This window comes from Filicampus tigris, chromosome 2 (assembly GCF_054856515.1).
Source record: "Filicampus tigris isolate MCC_2025a chromosome 2, RoL_Ftig_1.0, whole genome shotgun sequence".
In the NCBI taxonomy this organism is placed as follows: Eukaryota; Metazoa; Chordata; class Actinopteri; order Syngnathiformes; family Syngnathidae; genus Filicampus; species Filicampus tigris.
In genome coordinates, this window is record NC_141218.1 from 30,588,571 (window position 1) to 30,605,391 (window position 16,821).

The 16,821-nt window shown below is 40.3% G+C and overlaps 1 protein-coding gene across 4 annotated transcripts in view; it reads right to left on the reverse strand.

Annotated features, from left to right (window-relative positions):
- Positions 1-16,821, reverse strand: part of il1rapl2 (interleukin 1 receptor accessory protein-like 2) — a 370,997-nt gene that overhangs the window by 110,276 nt on the left and 243,900 nt on the right. For 2 of the 4 annotated variants that reach the window (XM_086023480.1, XM_086023479.1), the window contains exons 5-6: positions 7,597-7,783; positions 7,361-7,514 (exon numbers count right to left, since the gene is read on the reverse strand). In XM_086023480.1, coding sequence (XP_085879606.1) covers positions 7,361-7,514; positions 7,597-7,783 — 341 coding nt within the window. Of the gene's footprint in view, positions 1-7,360; positions 7,515-7,596; positions 7,784-9,577; positions 9,670-10,587; positions 10,925-16,821 lie in introns of those variants that run through there. The other 2 variants (XM_086023481.1, XM_086023483.1) reach the window with 2 other exon arrangements.

Genomic DNA, 16,821 nt, shown 5'->3' on the forward strand with positions numbered 1-16,821 from the left:
GACCAGTCTAGGGTGTATTTCACCATTTGCCCAAGGTAAGCTGGGATAGGATTCAGTTCACCTGTGGCCCTAATGAGGACAAGCACTATAGAAAATGCACAGACGGACGACTAAAATTGATTGTATCTAATGAACAATTAAATGTGTTCTTGGCAAAATCATCAATTTCTTGCCTATACGTTTGCTTTCATTATGAGCACAAAAAAAGGATTTCACCACTATTCAAATAATCAAGTCATTAATCAGTCAAGTCAGGAATTCATTTTAAAAAACAGACCTGGGCCTTGAACTGAAGAATCATAAATTGGGATACAAACTCTGACGACGAATGCTAAAATGGGCTTCATGAAACTTTAAAATGGTGGAGTGAATAACCCCGGAGCTCTTTACTTCTAAATAAGCTCCAATAACATCCCAAATAGCAACAGAATATTCTGTTCTTTATGTTGTTTGTCTATTGCCCTCTTCTGCCTTCAGTTAGTATGTGTGCATGTTCTTGAGAGAGAGAGAGAGAGAGAGAGAGAGAGAGAGAGAGAGAGAGAGAGAGAGAGAGAGAGAGAGAGAGAGAGAGAGAGAGAGAGAGAGAGAGAGAGAGAGAGAGAGAGAGAGAGAGAGAGAGAGAGAGAGAGAGAGAGACTAGTAATCTCATTTGTGATCCTCTGTCTTCGGAGAACAGAGACAATTTCACAATGAATTAGGAGGTGGGGTCTCTAACTAGGTCACAGGCCGAGTGTGCAGGCAAACACACACACATACATGCACACTCTCATCACTTAGTGTGTCCAATTGTGAAAGTGTCAAGTGAAGGAGTGTGAAAGCAGAAAGGACGCAGGAAGAACGACAAAACTGAATGACAGGAAATAGAAATCAGAGAGAAAAAGAAAAGTGGGGATAGTATTAAAAAAGAAAAGAGAAAGGTACAAAGGGAAGAAAAAAGTGTGCAATCAACGGACAAAAAAGGGATTGTGAGATGTTAATATAAGTGGACCAGGAAGAGAAAGACAGAATGCAAGCGAAGAGCCCGTGTATGTGTGTGTGTGTTTGTAGCAATAGGCTCAAAATATTCCAATGAGATGTTTTAGAACATTTTGCACTGTGCTGTAATCCTCTCTCTGTCTGTCACTCTATCGATAGATGCAAACCCTGACTTGCTCCAACACAGTCATTCTCACCGGCATTACATTTAGTGAGAATGCTGCATACTTCACCAACGCACAATTTAGTTAGAGACAGTTCTGAAAAATGCATGAGACTTCTTTTGTTTGTTTCTTTTGTTTTTTAAATGGGTTACGGGCGGGGATAGAACATTTGAGTTCATGGAGAAAACGTGCTGGGCTAAGTCTGGCAAATAAAGGAGAAAAGTATTTAATGATAATTTTTCTGTGTATGTAAAAAAATGACTAATATTTACAGGTTTACCATTGAGTTATAGATTTTTGTTTTCCTTTGGCATGTGTAATAGACAAGGTGAAGAATTTTGCACATCCATGTAATTCCGTATTATAGGTGATGAATAAGATTTTTTGGGGTCAAAACATTTTATAGTAATTGTTTTTTTTATTTGGAGAACACAGATATACACACAGTATAATCACATGTTAAGGAGCTATACTTTGTGTTAGTAGCTATTGTTACAATTTTTGTTCATGTTTTCTGGGCTATAACACTGGTGCTTTAAACAGACGAGAAGTTCTAACATTGTTGACTTACATGTTACGATACCAAGTAAACTCAGGGTGGTATCGGCCGATACGATACGATACGGGGATGATGTAATGATCCCCCTTGAGTTTGTATATATATATATATATATATATATATATATATATATATATATATATATATATATATATATATATATATAAAATTAAATAACTACTATGCAAACTTTAACAGTAAAAAAATAAAATACTTCCACAACAACTGTTTCAGAACAAAAGTCAAAGAGAGTCAAACCAAAAAAAGCTGCGATGTAACGAAAATACAAATAACAATGTCAACATGACAACTAGAATACATCTCATTGCAAAATATTTTGAAAATAAAGTCAGCAGTTCATATCGTGTAAACAATACAATGTAAAAACCATTAACAATAAAAAAAATACTTCTACTACAACTGTTTCAGAACAAAAGTCAAGAGAGTCAAACCAAAAAAAAAGCAGCACTGTAACGAAAATACAAATATAACAAGTAAATTGTCAAGTTGACAGCTATAATACCTTCCATTGCACAATAATTTGAAAATAAAGTCAGAAAGTGCAAATAGAGTAAACAATACAATGTAAAAACCTTTAACACTATAAAAAATAAAAAACTTCTACTACAACAACTATTGTTGATTTTTTTTGGTTGAAAAGCCTCTGCCAGAGTACGTTGTCTCTGTGTCGGCGGGGGTGTTGTGGCTTAGGGATCTCCTCCTCCTCCTTCCTCAACTGTGCTTGTAGTTCGTTGCTCTCTGTAGGGTGAGCTTTTTTCATGTTTGTGTAAATTTGTGGTGTTACCACAGTAGCGGAGCACTTTATTCCACAAATCACACTTGGCACTGCCCTTTACCGTTGTTGTAAAAAAAAGTCCACACCGCGCTCTTGTTTGGCTCCATATTGCTTTAGGTTCTGGCCGCTCTCTCACTCTCCCGTCCCCCTCCCTGCCAGGGAGGACCTAAAAGTGTGCCAGTTTGCTAGTCCGCGGACCGTACGTTTGACACCACTGGTCGAAGTGTTCACAACTCGAATGCCAAAGGGTTTATAGCAATTTTGGAAAATATTATTTTCAAAAGGCTCCTGCAGTCCAACCCTTTGAAATTCCATGTGTATTTTCTAGAGTCAGACATTCTGTGAAATCAACATATAAATACTATTGCTAACACAAGAGATTAGCCCACTTCCTTGAGGCACAGCTGCTAATTAAAAGCTGAACGTGGATGAAGCAAATCAGGGCTATGTCTTACCAAACATTCTGGTTGAAGAACATTGGAACTATTTCCAGCACACCATTCCAACGAAAGTGTTTGCAGGAATCAAAATCATAGCCACCAGCTGATCTACAGGCAGTGACTGTGTCTTTGCTACCATCTTCTATTAAATATTGAAAGCACTGAGATTAAAACTGCTGCCAAAAGAGACACAACCAACTACAGGATCAAGGATAAAAGATGTTTAGTTTTGCTACACATTGGTAGATGTCTTACAGCTGATTCATTCAAGTATAACATCAATGGAGATTACCAAGATGAAATCATTGGCGTCGGAATCCAAGACAGAAGGAATGAGCGAATGTTTCTGTTGTAACGCTGATGGACCAGGACAGGTTAAACGTTTTTTTCGGCAGCTAACTTGTAAGATTTGTAAAAATGTGTCAAACCTACAAACATACACAAGCTCACACAACCACGCACACACGCAGAGAAATATAAAGACACCCTTGCCTTGGATCAATAACATGGGTGGATTATAATACTGCTAGTTATTTTTGAAGACATTTTAGAGTTGTATGTCTTATATTCCAGTTTGCCAACCTCATGTTTTGCAGTCATCAGCATTTTAAGATTCTTTATATCTTTATAATGAGCTTATTCTTATTTTACTGTGGCATTTGTCATTAGATTCATGTAGTTGTTGGTGCCACGACTGGATACCACAATATCCTATGGGATCAATACTCCATCCTAACGCAACTTCTCCTTCCAGCAGCTTGGCTCCATAAAACATTGTTTTCAAACCACCAAGTGGGCATGACTGACTAGCACATGATAAAGTCCAGTCAATTGCCGTTAAATAAAGATAAGTACTATATATGGGCTGTCATGTCGTGTGTGTTGTTTTTTCTCCCCCAGTTTGCTGTCACAGACTGTATACACTAGCCCCTGTTGTGATCACACAACCATAATAAGCCAATAAACAGTTTGTTTACCGGAAGATATTTGCGGGATTTGCAGAGAAGACACACATTTATATTTGATTTGATTGAGATTTTAAATGCTGTCTGTGTGTCTTTAGGATTGAGCCCGAAGAAGTGGCTAGGCAACAGTGGGATTTGACCAGGAAAACAAACCGAGAAATTCTACTAGTATTGTGATTTTTGTGGAGTCACAGATACACTTCACATATTGTAATATTGAGTCATAGAAACAAACATTATGTTGACTGACAAGTGGCTCTCTTGATTGCAATATTGCTCCAGTACATCTCTGGCCTTTAGCTCTCATGTCCCAGTGATGCTGTTATTATGATTAATGGTTCCAAGGTGGAGCATGTCCATGACTTAGCTGTTAGCGACAAGCTTTGGCATCTGTTATTTCCTCATTTTCCACAGGATCTGCTCAAATTGTAAATTGTATTTCAGTGAGATGAAAGACACCAAACCATGATTTAAAAAAAACATTCCTGAAGACCTCTCTTTGAATTAAAACTATGTGTATCAGTCTACAACAAAGTAGTAATTTGTTTTCCCTTTTTTTTTGGTGAAGCATGGTGGGTGAGTGGTTAACACATCATAGCCCACAGTTCTGAGGTTGGGAGCTGGAATCAGGGCTCTGGCATTCCTGTGTGGTGTTTGCAGGTTCTCTCCAGGTATTTCCTCCCGCATTCCAAAAACATGTTTCTTAGGTTAATTAAAGACTCTGAAATCTATAAGTGTGATTATAAAAGTGAATACTGCTTTGTCTATTTGGTCCCTGCTATAGATTGTATTCACATGATGTCACAAAACCAATGCCAACCGACCCGACAGCCATATATATCGTGGGCCAAACAAATGCTAGCGGTTCAGTGAATAAACACAAAAGATGAGGAGATCGTGTGTGTTTCAAAGAAGTTACTTCACATTGGTAAACCGTGCGGCATTAACGGGTGAAACAATGGGGCAAACAAGGTTGTTAAAAGAAGCTTCTTCGGAAGACCTGTTGTCAGACAACACAAATGTGAACGAACAAAGGAACTGAGTGTGCGGAGAAGAAACACATAGATTGTAAGGATGAATTGAAAAGATTTTCAACCAACCACCAATATAACAGTGGAAATGGTCAGCCATTTTGTTGAAGGTAAATTATTATTTATTTAAATTAATTATTTCTTTTACTTATAAGATTATTAAAATGCAGTTTATCGTAATGTGATCATGATATATTATGTTGAGTTACAATTTACTCATCTGTTAAACGAGAGGTATCATGCAGAATTAACTTTTTTGACCTCTTAGCCATGCTAAAATACTTTTTCCTCAACAAAAACACCACATCTTAAAGTAAATCTATTCAACTGGCGGCCCGGGGGCCAGATCAGGCCTGCCAAGCATGTTGGTCCGGCCCAAGGAAGATTGCCAAAAAGAAAAAAACACAGACGTTCGCCACACGTACACAAACGTATGTTACACACCACCTGGTAAGGTAGGAGGCACTGTGGCCTTGTGCAGTGCTATGCCTCTTTTCTAACAGTAGAAAAAGAAGAAGGAAGAGGCTTCAGAGCTCTTCTTCCTGCACGTGAAATTAAGGGGATTGCAGAGCGGGACAGGCTGAGCATTTTCACGCTGGATGTTTCTCCCAAAAGCAGGAGAAGAAAAGGAAGAAGCCTGAGTGAGCCGCGGCTGTGCCTTGCTCCGATGCTCGGTCTGTAAACATGTCTCTATCGCAAATGTGGAGGTCTGGCCCCGGGCCCCTTGGGTTTTTAATAATGTGGCCCCCTGAATAATTAGTTGAATAGCTCTGTCTTAAAGCATCCCTGCTCATTCTTCCTTTCTAAGCACCAAACGACCGCATCCTCACATTGTGGCGTTACATTGTGTCATATATATATATATATATATATATATATATATATATATATATATATATATATATATATATATATATATATATATGTGTGTATAGCAGGTCCGCCTCACAGTTCAGAGGTCGTGGGTTCGATCCCGGCTCCAGCCCCCCTGTGTGGAGTTTGGATGTTCTCCCCGTGCCTGCGTGGGTTTTCTCCGGGTACTCCGGTTTCCTCCCACATTCCAAAAACATGCATGGTAAGTTGATTGGACACTCTAAATTGCCCCTAGGTGTGATTGTGAGTGCGGTTGTTTGCTTGTCTCTGTGTGCCCTGCGATTGGCATATGTATATATATATCTATATATCTATATATCTATATATCTATATATATATATATAACTTTTTGAGCAGAGTTTGAAAATAGTTGGCAGTGAATAAGAGTGTCGACGTGCACTTGGCACAAGGACACCCTATGTCACAGAGCAATGATCGGCTTCATGGTCATTTCATCGGACTTGCAGCCACATGTATTGGTCACTAGGGTGAAGAGAGGGCCAGTGCTGTCCACCGATGACCACCTGGTGGTGTGTTGGCTCCAATGGTTGGGGAAGATGAATGTCCGACCTGGGAGAGCCAAATGTATTGTGCTGGGGATGTCTCACAGAGTCCCTTGTCAGAAGGAGTTTCAACTCCCACCCCTGGCAGAACTTCGTCCAACGCCCAGGGTAGACGGGTAACATTGAGTCATAGTAGTCCATGCCCTTAAGGGGCTCGGTGCCTGTTGTAGCAGTTCCCTGAACCCATTGGTGGATACCAGCAGTGTGGGATACTGTCAAGCCGGAAAATGAGTACTATCAGGCTTTTTTGGCCTCTGGGACTAAGGAGGCTACTGAGTGGTGGCTGGCCAGGCGGCATGCAGCTTTGGCGGTCTCTGAGGCAAAACGTTCGGCAAGGCCATGGAGAAGGACTTCAGGTTAACGTCAAAGAAATTCTGTTCCACCATTCTTAGGGGGGGGAGCAGTCCACCATCAACACTTTGTATAGTGCAGATGGCGAGCTGCTGACCATGATAAGGACTTTGTGAATTGGTGGGGAGAACTCTTTGAAGACCTCAATTCCAATATGCCTTCCCATGGGGTCTCTGAGGCAGGCTTTCCTATATCTGGGGTTTAAGTCACCGAGATGGTTAAAAAGCTCGTCTGTGGCAAGTCCTCGGTGTTTGATGATGGAGAGGTGGCTCCATAAGGAAATTGAATCTCTGCTTGTGCATTTTTTTGAGATCTTGGGCCAAGTTAAGTTTCTCTGAGTTAACAAAATCAAAAACGTAGTATGCCTTGAGATAAATTATTGAGACTAGAACCGGTGTCCTCTGTGCAGTATTCTTAATCCAACAGAGTGGTGCCCCTGAAATAATTGCAACAACAAATAGCTTTTTTTTTCATTTTTTAGCAAAATATTCAATTAAGTGGTCAACTGTAAATTGGCTGGTGAAATCGAGCATGACCTCTGAGCATGATCTCGAGTCAATCGAGTTCTCTGAATTTTTGACACGATCATTCCATCCATCTGCTTATTGACCATACATTTATCCATGAATGGTCTGTGTCCTACCTGTGACTTTGAGCTGTGTTGTCCTCCGCACCAGTCTGGATCCATACTGCAACTCACATGTGTAATTCCCCCCATCCTCCTCCTCTACCTCAGGGATCCAGATGTGTGTATTGTTGACGATAATTGAACTTCTCCATTCAACCCGCTCACATTCCTGACAGGGCACACATCCAACTGATCAAACGCCAAAAGAAAGAGTGAGTTACTTTAATCTCAGGTGTGTTTGTCTGACATACCTTGTACCAGGTCATTTGAGGTTGTTTGTATGGAGCCAAGTAGTCATCGATATCACGACATGTGATCATTTTGCTATGGGTAATCTCTGCTTTCTCCAGATAGCGGATGTTGCTGCTGAAGCATTTCCCTTCATCACTCTCTTCCACAGTCATGGACATAGACACCTTCATGCAGTATGTAGAGTTCCTAAAAAGACAAGAGATACCAAGATCTAACGATGATGATGATGAAACTCAGGCTTGACTGACAAATCTAACACTCATAGAAAAACATTGTTATGTTGGGATTGATCACGTTTGCTTTACTGCCTGTCCTAATTTTGGTCATGGGTGAGCTGGAGCCTAACGCAACTGGTATCTCACTGAGTGGCAAAGGCTTGTGAGTGTTTGCGCACATAGCAAATATTTTATCTGGGTTCGTTCAAGTTTGCAAGAGTCACTGTCACATAGATGTTCGCCTGACATTCGCAAACAGTTTTAATGGTCGCAAACCGTTTTTCTTGTAGCAAAGACCTTTTGAACATGTTTAAAATTTGGTGAGCCTTTGCAACATTGATTGAACCCTGATTAAAAAAAACAACAACGCTCAGGTCATGTGCAAACACTCGAAAGCATTTGCCGCCTAGTGAGATAAGGGCTTTAGGAAAAAGTACGAGAAAACCCTGGACTGGTTTTCAGTCAATTGCAGAGCCCGTAGTTAGTTGCAATAGGTTGCATAGGAATGGCGGATTGGTGCAGCTTCTGCAGGGATAAGGATTCTGCATCAGTCTTTCGTGGTAAAGAGGGAGCTGAGCCGATGTACATGCCTATGCTCACCTTTGGTCACTAAATATGGGTCATGATCAAAAGAACAGTTTCTTCCACAGAGAGTCTGGGCTTTCCATTAGAGATGGAGTGAGCATTTTGATCATCTGGGAGGGTGTCAGAGTAGAGCTGCTGCTCCTCTGACTTGAGAGAAGCTAGATAAGGTGACTCCGGCACCTGGTTAGGATGCCTTCCTCGGGGAAGACAGAGGACACACTTGAGATACTATGTCTATGGATTGGCCTGGGAATGCCTTCTGATCTCGTTGAATGAGCTGGGGGAAGTGGCTGGGATCTGGGAAGTCTGGCCTTCCCTGCTTATGATGCTGCCCCCATGATCTGACCCCGGATAAGCAAAAAAGGTCAAGGAAAGGAAAAAGAACAAGGTTTAAGAGGGGACAGAGAGAGAGAAAACAGAGAAAACAAACAATATACCAATAATGTAAGACAGCATAATAAGTAATTCGAGTACTTCGGTTAAAAAAAAATGCTTGAGGCATTTTTTCTTTCTTGAGTACCTGCTCATTTACATGTACACTGTCAGGAAGAAGTCAAAGTAACTATAGCAACAGTTGTTCGTGCTATATATGAAAGTACCACACCGTCAATGCTGTAAGAAGGCCAAATTCAAAATAAACCTTATGTAGCGAGAATGGGGGCCACTCGTAAGAGTGTCAATAGTTTGTAGCGGCCGGGAGCAATACTGCATTACCCCTGCCCGCCTCTGGGGGCACCACGTCAAAGTTTTATGTTATTTAGAGAGGAATTTGACAAAAAAACTCATTAAATCAGTCATAAAATGTGAAGGTGCTACAATAAAATAAGTTGTGAGCTCTTGGAATAAAATAGAGGTTGATACCTTGACCCAAACACACACAATTCACGCTTGACTTCTGTATATGGACAATGTTTATTAACTATTCTAGTGGAACATAACAAGAAAACACTACGATATAGCAGGCCTAAATAAACGAAGAAAAACAAGAAAACAAATATAAGAAAATAATAGGGAGTTAAGGAAAGAATGGGACGCCTGACTAAATGAGTGTAAGGACGACTAGAGTTAAGTCGGCAGACTTTATGAAATGCACAAAGTAAGCTAAGTAAGTAAGTGTTCACTATCAATTTGTAGGCACCCACTGTGAAAAGCCACGGCGAGTTACACAGTAGTCACTTACATTTGCTGAAGCTCACGTGATGAGCGAAGAGGGGAGGGACCTTCACTCATTTGCAGATGGAAGAACAACCAAAAAAAAAAAAAGAAAATAGAAGGAGGCTGCTTGGAGTGGGACCAAGCTTTGTCGGGTTCTCAGATGACCCGACTGGCCGCGGCGCGGGGTTGGAGGTCCGAATGGGACAGAACCGGCATGTTGCTTCGGTGGTTGCTGCCCAAGGGCCGGAGTCCGGCGCGTCTGCCACGTGTGTGGTGACGAGGTTCGGAGAGGTCCAATTTACCTTCTCAGGTCGACCGTGGTTGATTTTCGGGTCGCGTCAGCAAAAATGCAGCCAAAAGATCCAAAAGTTGAGAAGTGAAAAGGGGAGTTTGAGAAGTTTCTTTGGGAGAGAGCTTTGGAGAGAGAGAGATTTTTGGAGAGCCAATTCTTGAAGAGATTCTTTTGAGAGAGCATCAAGTTGAGAGAGGTCCCCAGGTGATTCCATTGTTTTGAAGTGAGGCTGTAGTAGACTTGATGGCATCTCCAGGCTGACTCTTGTCTTCAGCCCTGAAGATGTGGTCCAAATGAAGGCATATTTGCTACACTTACCTCACCAAATAATAGACAATGCCAACGTACACTATTATTTTGAAGCTGTTCCCGGCAGTGTGTCACGGCGTAACAGCTGACTTGACTTGTCTTCCATACTGTGGAGCAGAGCTGGGCACTTGACCCTTTTTTTTGCCGCTCCGTCCTCCTTCCATGGGTACCCTTCCGGCCTCGTTCCTGCGTCCTTATTCATAAAAATTATCGGCCCCAAACCCCATCCTTTTAAAGGGGTTCAGTCCTTACGGTCACCCCCAACCACCAAAAGAAAAAAAGCATCCGTGCATGACGCGCCGCGGGAGAGATGCTAACGGCATAACGGCAGAGGTTTATATAAAGCTAATTAGCTGGCTAATTTACTATTCAAGTCCGCCGTGGACACGCCTCAAACACTCCAATAGTAGTTAACAACTTAACAACTTACTTACAGTACTTCCACTGGGAGTCCCGGCGGGAATTCGGTGCACTGCACACGTCCAGTCTGCACAGAGGGTAGTGTCGGCCACTTGATTGCGATGTTGAAACCTTTTTTTTTTTTGGCTTTGCGAGTCATCGTCTTCTACCAAGCAAAGCTCTCCCTCTCCAATGTGCACGAATGAAGCGGCTGTGTTGTTATTTCAAATTTCCGGCAGTCAAACGCCAGCGCTCCTTCTTCTTCTTTGTCTCATTCATTTTCTCCTTTCTTTTCTTCTCCCCTCAGTGCAGACCAAACGTGTGCAGTGCATAGGGTTCCCGCCGGGGCTCCCAATGCAAGTGCACCATATGATTCAGTTTTTCTCGCATTTTCTATTTATTATTTAATTCTCTGTCACTTAACCAATGCATCAGAATAGACATGTGACGGTGTCGTAAGCCCGTGGAGGACGTTCCAGAATTATTTCGAGTGATAACGGCGGACGCCGCGGTCAGAGGAGCTCTTAAATGAGTAACGGCAGTGATATAGATGACACGATTGTGGACTTTGAACCAGTAGAACCAATCAAACGTGATATATGGTTAAGGTATATGTTGGTAGACAATGACAATATTGACGGCTTTGTAACAGAATAGAGGATGATAATTACCACTCGATTTTTTAAAAATTAAAAGCCTTGCTTCTCTTGCACTGACACTTTATTTTTACCTCTTCGATTGAAACCGTAAAGATTAATAAACTCGGGTCTATGTGAAAGCCACATGTCTAAGTTCTGAAATTCTTTTGGAATTGTGTTTCTGTCTGCTACAGGGGCTGAGATATTAATTATTTTGTAGGTGTTGAATTTCTGGGAAAACTGCAGGTTTTCAAGGGTAATTCCAAAGACGACCTTAGGCTTTGGGGAGCTGTTGAGCCAAGCGCTTTAGGCCTAACGGGTTAAATTGGGGAATGCATATATTATTTTGTATTTATTATTTTGCTGCAATGTTGTGTTGTGACTATATATTTATTTTTTTCCTGCTTAAAGAGGAAGTCTACCCAAACATTTTTTGGTATTTAGGCATTCTGATAACTTTTGCGTTTGTAGAGTTAATCCACCCGTTTTTAGCCATTTCTGGGGGCGGCCATTTTGTCACTTCTGTCGAATGAAAATGACATCACAACTGCTCAGGGCTCAGGTAACGACCAATCACGGCTGACCTGTTTTCTGAAGCTGAGCTGTGATTGGTAGAACCAGTCCAACGTGATATATGGTTAAGACACATTTGTAGAATTCAAATGATCCTATCCTCCAACTATTTCCGGGTCATCTCACTCGGATAGGAAAGGAAATTTCCTAGGCAAAAAATAGAATTCAAAGAGGCACCCAGTCTCTTGACTGTGTCACACGTACCACTGCGCATGCGCAACTTATATGAACTAAACTAACACAACATTATACAAATGCATGCAAAACAGAGAAATATATTTAAAGAATACTTAATTTTTTGGCCTCCCAGCATGCTTTGCTGTAGTTATAATTGACACTTGTGACTGTGTTTATTGATATGTGTTATTTTGTACAGAAAGGGTGTAATATCATTACTACAGGGGTGTTATTTCTGTCTTGTTTCTTTATTGCTCCATTTGGAATAAAATTATTGTAACTTCTTATGACACCCCAGAAAACAATGATAGTGAGTCACTGCTATGTACTGTATATTTCAATGGCCTGCTTAAATAACACAATGTCAAGGTATTGCCACAGGTGCTTTCTTTGCTAATTTCACATCAGACTTGGGGGCCATTTGAGTTGCAGTAATGGGCCGTTGAAGCGCTATTGATAAAAATAAAAACAATTAACAAAGTGCATCTCGTTCAATACATTGCACACCGAACCGCGAACACTGTATCACACGATTGGATACAGATACATCTATCATTGCATGACAAAAAAATTGAGCAAAGTCAAGCTATCATCTGCACGATGCAATGATGCAACACATTGTTAGACGTCAAAATCTCTCAGGGTAATTGTTTTGTTCGTGTGTGTCCGTACGCATGCGTACGTATGAACTGTAAGTGTACATGCGCCGTGCATGCTTGTGCATGTTGTGCCAAGTTCACCCCCAGACACAAAAGACCTCATTGATCTCTGTTATTCTGACTTAAAGCACTCGCACACAAGGAATTTTCCAGTCAGTGACCTAAACAGGACCACTGGGCATTACAAAGGAGAATGAAAAGCCTTTCATCCATCTATCCCTCAGTTTGTCTCCTCCTCATCAACCCCTCTCTAGCCTGCAGCAACCTGTTTTCTTCTCCAGTGATTCACTTACCTTTAGCATCATGCGCCTCTGATTCTGTCTGTTTTTAAAAACACTGTCATCTGTGAACCTTTATATTTGTTGAACTCTGTGCAGATTTAATGGCAAACTGTTCACTTGTATTTTTTAATGGACCCTTACTGTATATTTTGAAATATCAAACCAATTGACTTTGGACACTATGACTCTGTCTTCAAACTTGCCAAACTCAGACTTTATCACAACTTCTTCTAAATGGCTTGAGACGGGTCATTTAACTTCACATCATAAGCGTAAATGTGAATTAAAAGAAAAAAATATATGAATAAGACTGCACGGAATAAGAACATTTAAATATTTATAGTACAATATTATTCACACTTCACATATACATATATCGTGAAGCTTTGATGGTATTTGTGTATGTACAGTATATCTGTGAAACACTAAAAAGCTTTGATTCAAACCCTTTTATTGAAATTAATGTGTTTTGATTGTGAGTCAAGGTCTTCCCTCTTTGCTCATCTAAACCAAGAAATGTTTTGTTTGTCAGCAGTGACAGCATCCTCTAGCTCATAATATATTTAAATTTGTATGGATTGCATCCATCCATTTTCCAAACCGCTTATGCTCACGTCAGAAGCATGTTGTGCATGATCTGCATCCGTTCTAAATGTTAATTGTGTTACTGCCTCTACGAGCATGTGGGTGTGTATTTAGAATGCGGTTCAAATTTCAGTTACTGTATTGCTTTCAGCTACTGTATGCTTTGTGTGGGTTCAACAAAATGCTTGAATAGCTTCTATAATACATGCATACTTAGTCTTTATTTCTAAAAGTTGTTGTTAAAAATAGATCAGAAATTAACTGTCACGAAATGCGTGGAGCAAACACAAAAGTGCAAGGCAAAAATGAATTGCAATATAAGTGCTCAGAAGATGCACAGATGACAATATCGGGTAAGACTATAGTCCAAAAAAGTTGCACTGCTCAAATTAGAAGCATAAATTGCATTCATCAAAATAGTCCACAGTAATAAGAAATCTGGGTTAATATAAAGCAGTTGTGGATTACACCTGTGTTATATGGTCCAAGGGGACACATCCAACCCATCCACCGTCTGTGTCAAAATATTTAAATATGAAGTGCATTTACTTCATTTGTGAGTGGTACGAGTGAGGAATGAATTGTACCTTCAGTGTTGCCAGAATTTGTCGCCATATTTAGCCACTTTTTCAAGGCCTCTAGCAACTACAGGTATATTTTTTAAAATGACAGCGGTGACAAATCTTGTGACAGTGGTCCTCATGTTAGCAACATAGTATGGCTAACATGCGCAAGTGGCTGGCGCTGAAAATATCAGCACACTTTAAAAAATATACAATTAAAAATGAATAAATGTTGCACACTGGTATGCATATTTTCTTTTTTGTTGTTTGAATAGTGATATAATTTTAAAATTACTGCTTATAGTTTTGTTTCACATGTTTATTTCCAAATAATAGAATCACATAGCATGTCCAAGTCGCAGCTTCTCAAAATGACACCATTTATTGTTTAATATAAAAAACATTCAATGGAACACAATAGAGTGTAGCATGTTAGTGTGGCCCTTTAGGAAAAATAATTTCACTGGTATAGAGAGTTGCAATTTATTACGAGTCCAGTTGAATCCAATGAGTGTTGACTAGTACTGAAGAAAGTTGTCATGAGGTAATTGACTTAATTGACCCTTCCAGTAACTCTAACCCTAACCCTAATCTTTTTTTATTTTGTGCACCTAAGTTTTGCCATTTTATCATTCTTCACACTTTACACACTTTATTTTTATTTTTTTAACCAAAGACTTGTTTACTCAAGAGATTATGTTAATCACACTCCAGATACTGACCAAAATGACAACATTTCCTACATAACAAAGAAGCTAAAGCGCCCGGTTTGCAGCTGCAGGGCAGATCCAAAACTAAAGGCTAAGCAAATGGGATATATCAGCACTCGGTCCCATCAGTGATTATATGAAAGACCAACAAGCTGACTGTGCTGGTGAAGAATGTTAAGGCTGACTCTGAGTGCTGTCTACAGAGTGCTAGAGAGTGCTTTATAGAGTAGTGGTTCAACATCTTCAGGTGCTAAATTCGCTTCATCATATGCTCAAGGTGAATAGAGAAACCAGAATAAATGGCAAATGAAAAGGGGGAAACTTGTGCAGTTTATTATTAACAACAGATTGTGCAACCCAGGGCACATACACACATAAAAAGTATCGCAATACAATATTTTTTACCCAGCCCTAATAATTAATAATAATAATTTCAGAGGAGAGTGGAGGAGGTTCCACCCACATAAAATGGCTACACTGAAAAAAAAAAAATCATCATGTACATTGGTTCCAAATGATTAAAATGTCCTGGTAAACTGATATAATAATACAATAATATATGTCAGTTTTACACATTTTAATCATGTAACTTATTAACTTGTTCAAGTTAAGTAAATTCAAAGGATTTTTTTTTTTCAGTGTAGCCCAGACAGTGTGTTCTAGACTACTTAGGGCCTGTGCTGCTGAACTGGTTGTGACTCTCCATTATGTCTTCAACTTGAGTCTACAGTTAAGTGGAGTTCACTCCTGTGGAAGAGTACAGTATCACACATGTTCCTAAAAAGCCCTCACTCAGAAGAACTCAGTGACTTATGCCGAGTAGCCCTGTCTTCCCACATCATGAAGACCTTGATATAGCTTCTGCAATACCACCTCAGACTCTTTGTCCTTGTGACGATAATCTGAGAGAATAATAGAATATAATAATCGTTGATTTCTCAAGCACATGCAACACCATTTAGCCCCTCCTGCTGAGGACCAAATTGACTACTTTAGGCTTGGACTCACACCTAGTCACATGGATAAGATGACTTCACATGGTGTTAGGCTGAGGCACTTTGGAGACAGCACTGGATAACATCGGAGAACCACAGGGGACTGTAATTTTTCCTGTCCTATTCAACCTGCACACCTTAGACGTAGGGGTGCACATGACAATTTTGGTTTGGTTCTCAAAGGAGCACCGGAGGTTGTTGCTTGGTGGAAAGTCACCCACTGTGGGACGAAAATGAGGGAGAAGCGGAAAGTAGGTGGTTCATAGAAAGAGCAAAGCACAGAGCCTAAAATTTAACATTGGGACTTAAAAAAATTGGGACTATGTCAGGAAAAGATAGGGAATCCGTTGACATGATGATTAGGAGAAAGGTAGATATAGTGTGTCAAGGAGAGCAGGTGGAAGTAGTGTGAGACTTGTTCAAAAGTCTCTGGAGAGCAGGGGGGAGCTAGACCTTTATCCTTGGGGGTTACCTCAGGGGGTCCGCAAGACAAACAAACAAAAAAAACCACAAAACCAAAAAAATCTTCAGAAAACGCTAATAGACATTCATCATATGTTCTCTACAGAGAACGGGGGAAAATGTGGAAAAAGATTCCTGGATGAATCTAAAAATACCCAAAAATCTGTTATCTTGCCTACCACCTAGGGAGGTCCAATCATATGTCAGGGGGGGCAGTGCCCCTTTGGCCTCCCCACTACCTCCACCAGTGCTGGAGAGAAACTGCAACAACTTTTATGCTGGTATCATAATTTGCACAATTGCCTTCGAATTTTGCTTTTATTCCCTCCACCTGGATGGCTCGCTTGAATATATGAAATTATATGTGAAGCCTGTCCAAAGCCCAAAGAGGGGTGGGAACACTGAAAAAATATCAGTTATGTCATCAATGAATCGACTTCGATTCAACTTTCATCACATTATAGACCGCTACAAAAAAACGTTTAGTCATTCAACACATAATTGCTACAAAGTGACTGTGTTTGTCATTTCAAAATCAATTTTGGGGCAAGTCGATAAGTGGTCTATTGATAGCATGTATTTGTGTTTCAGTATACCTACAGATTACACACATATTTCACTATGTA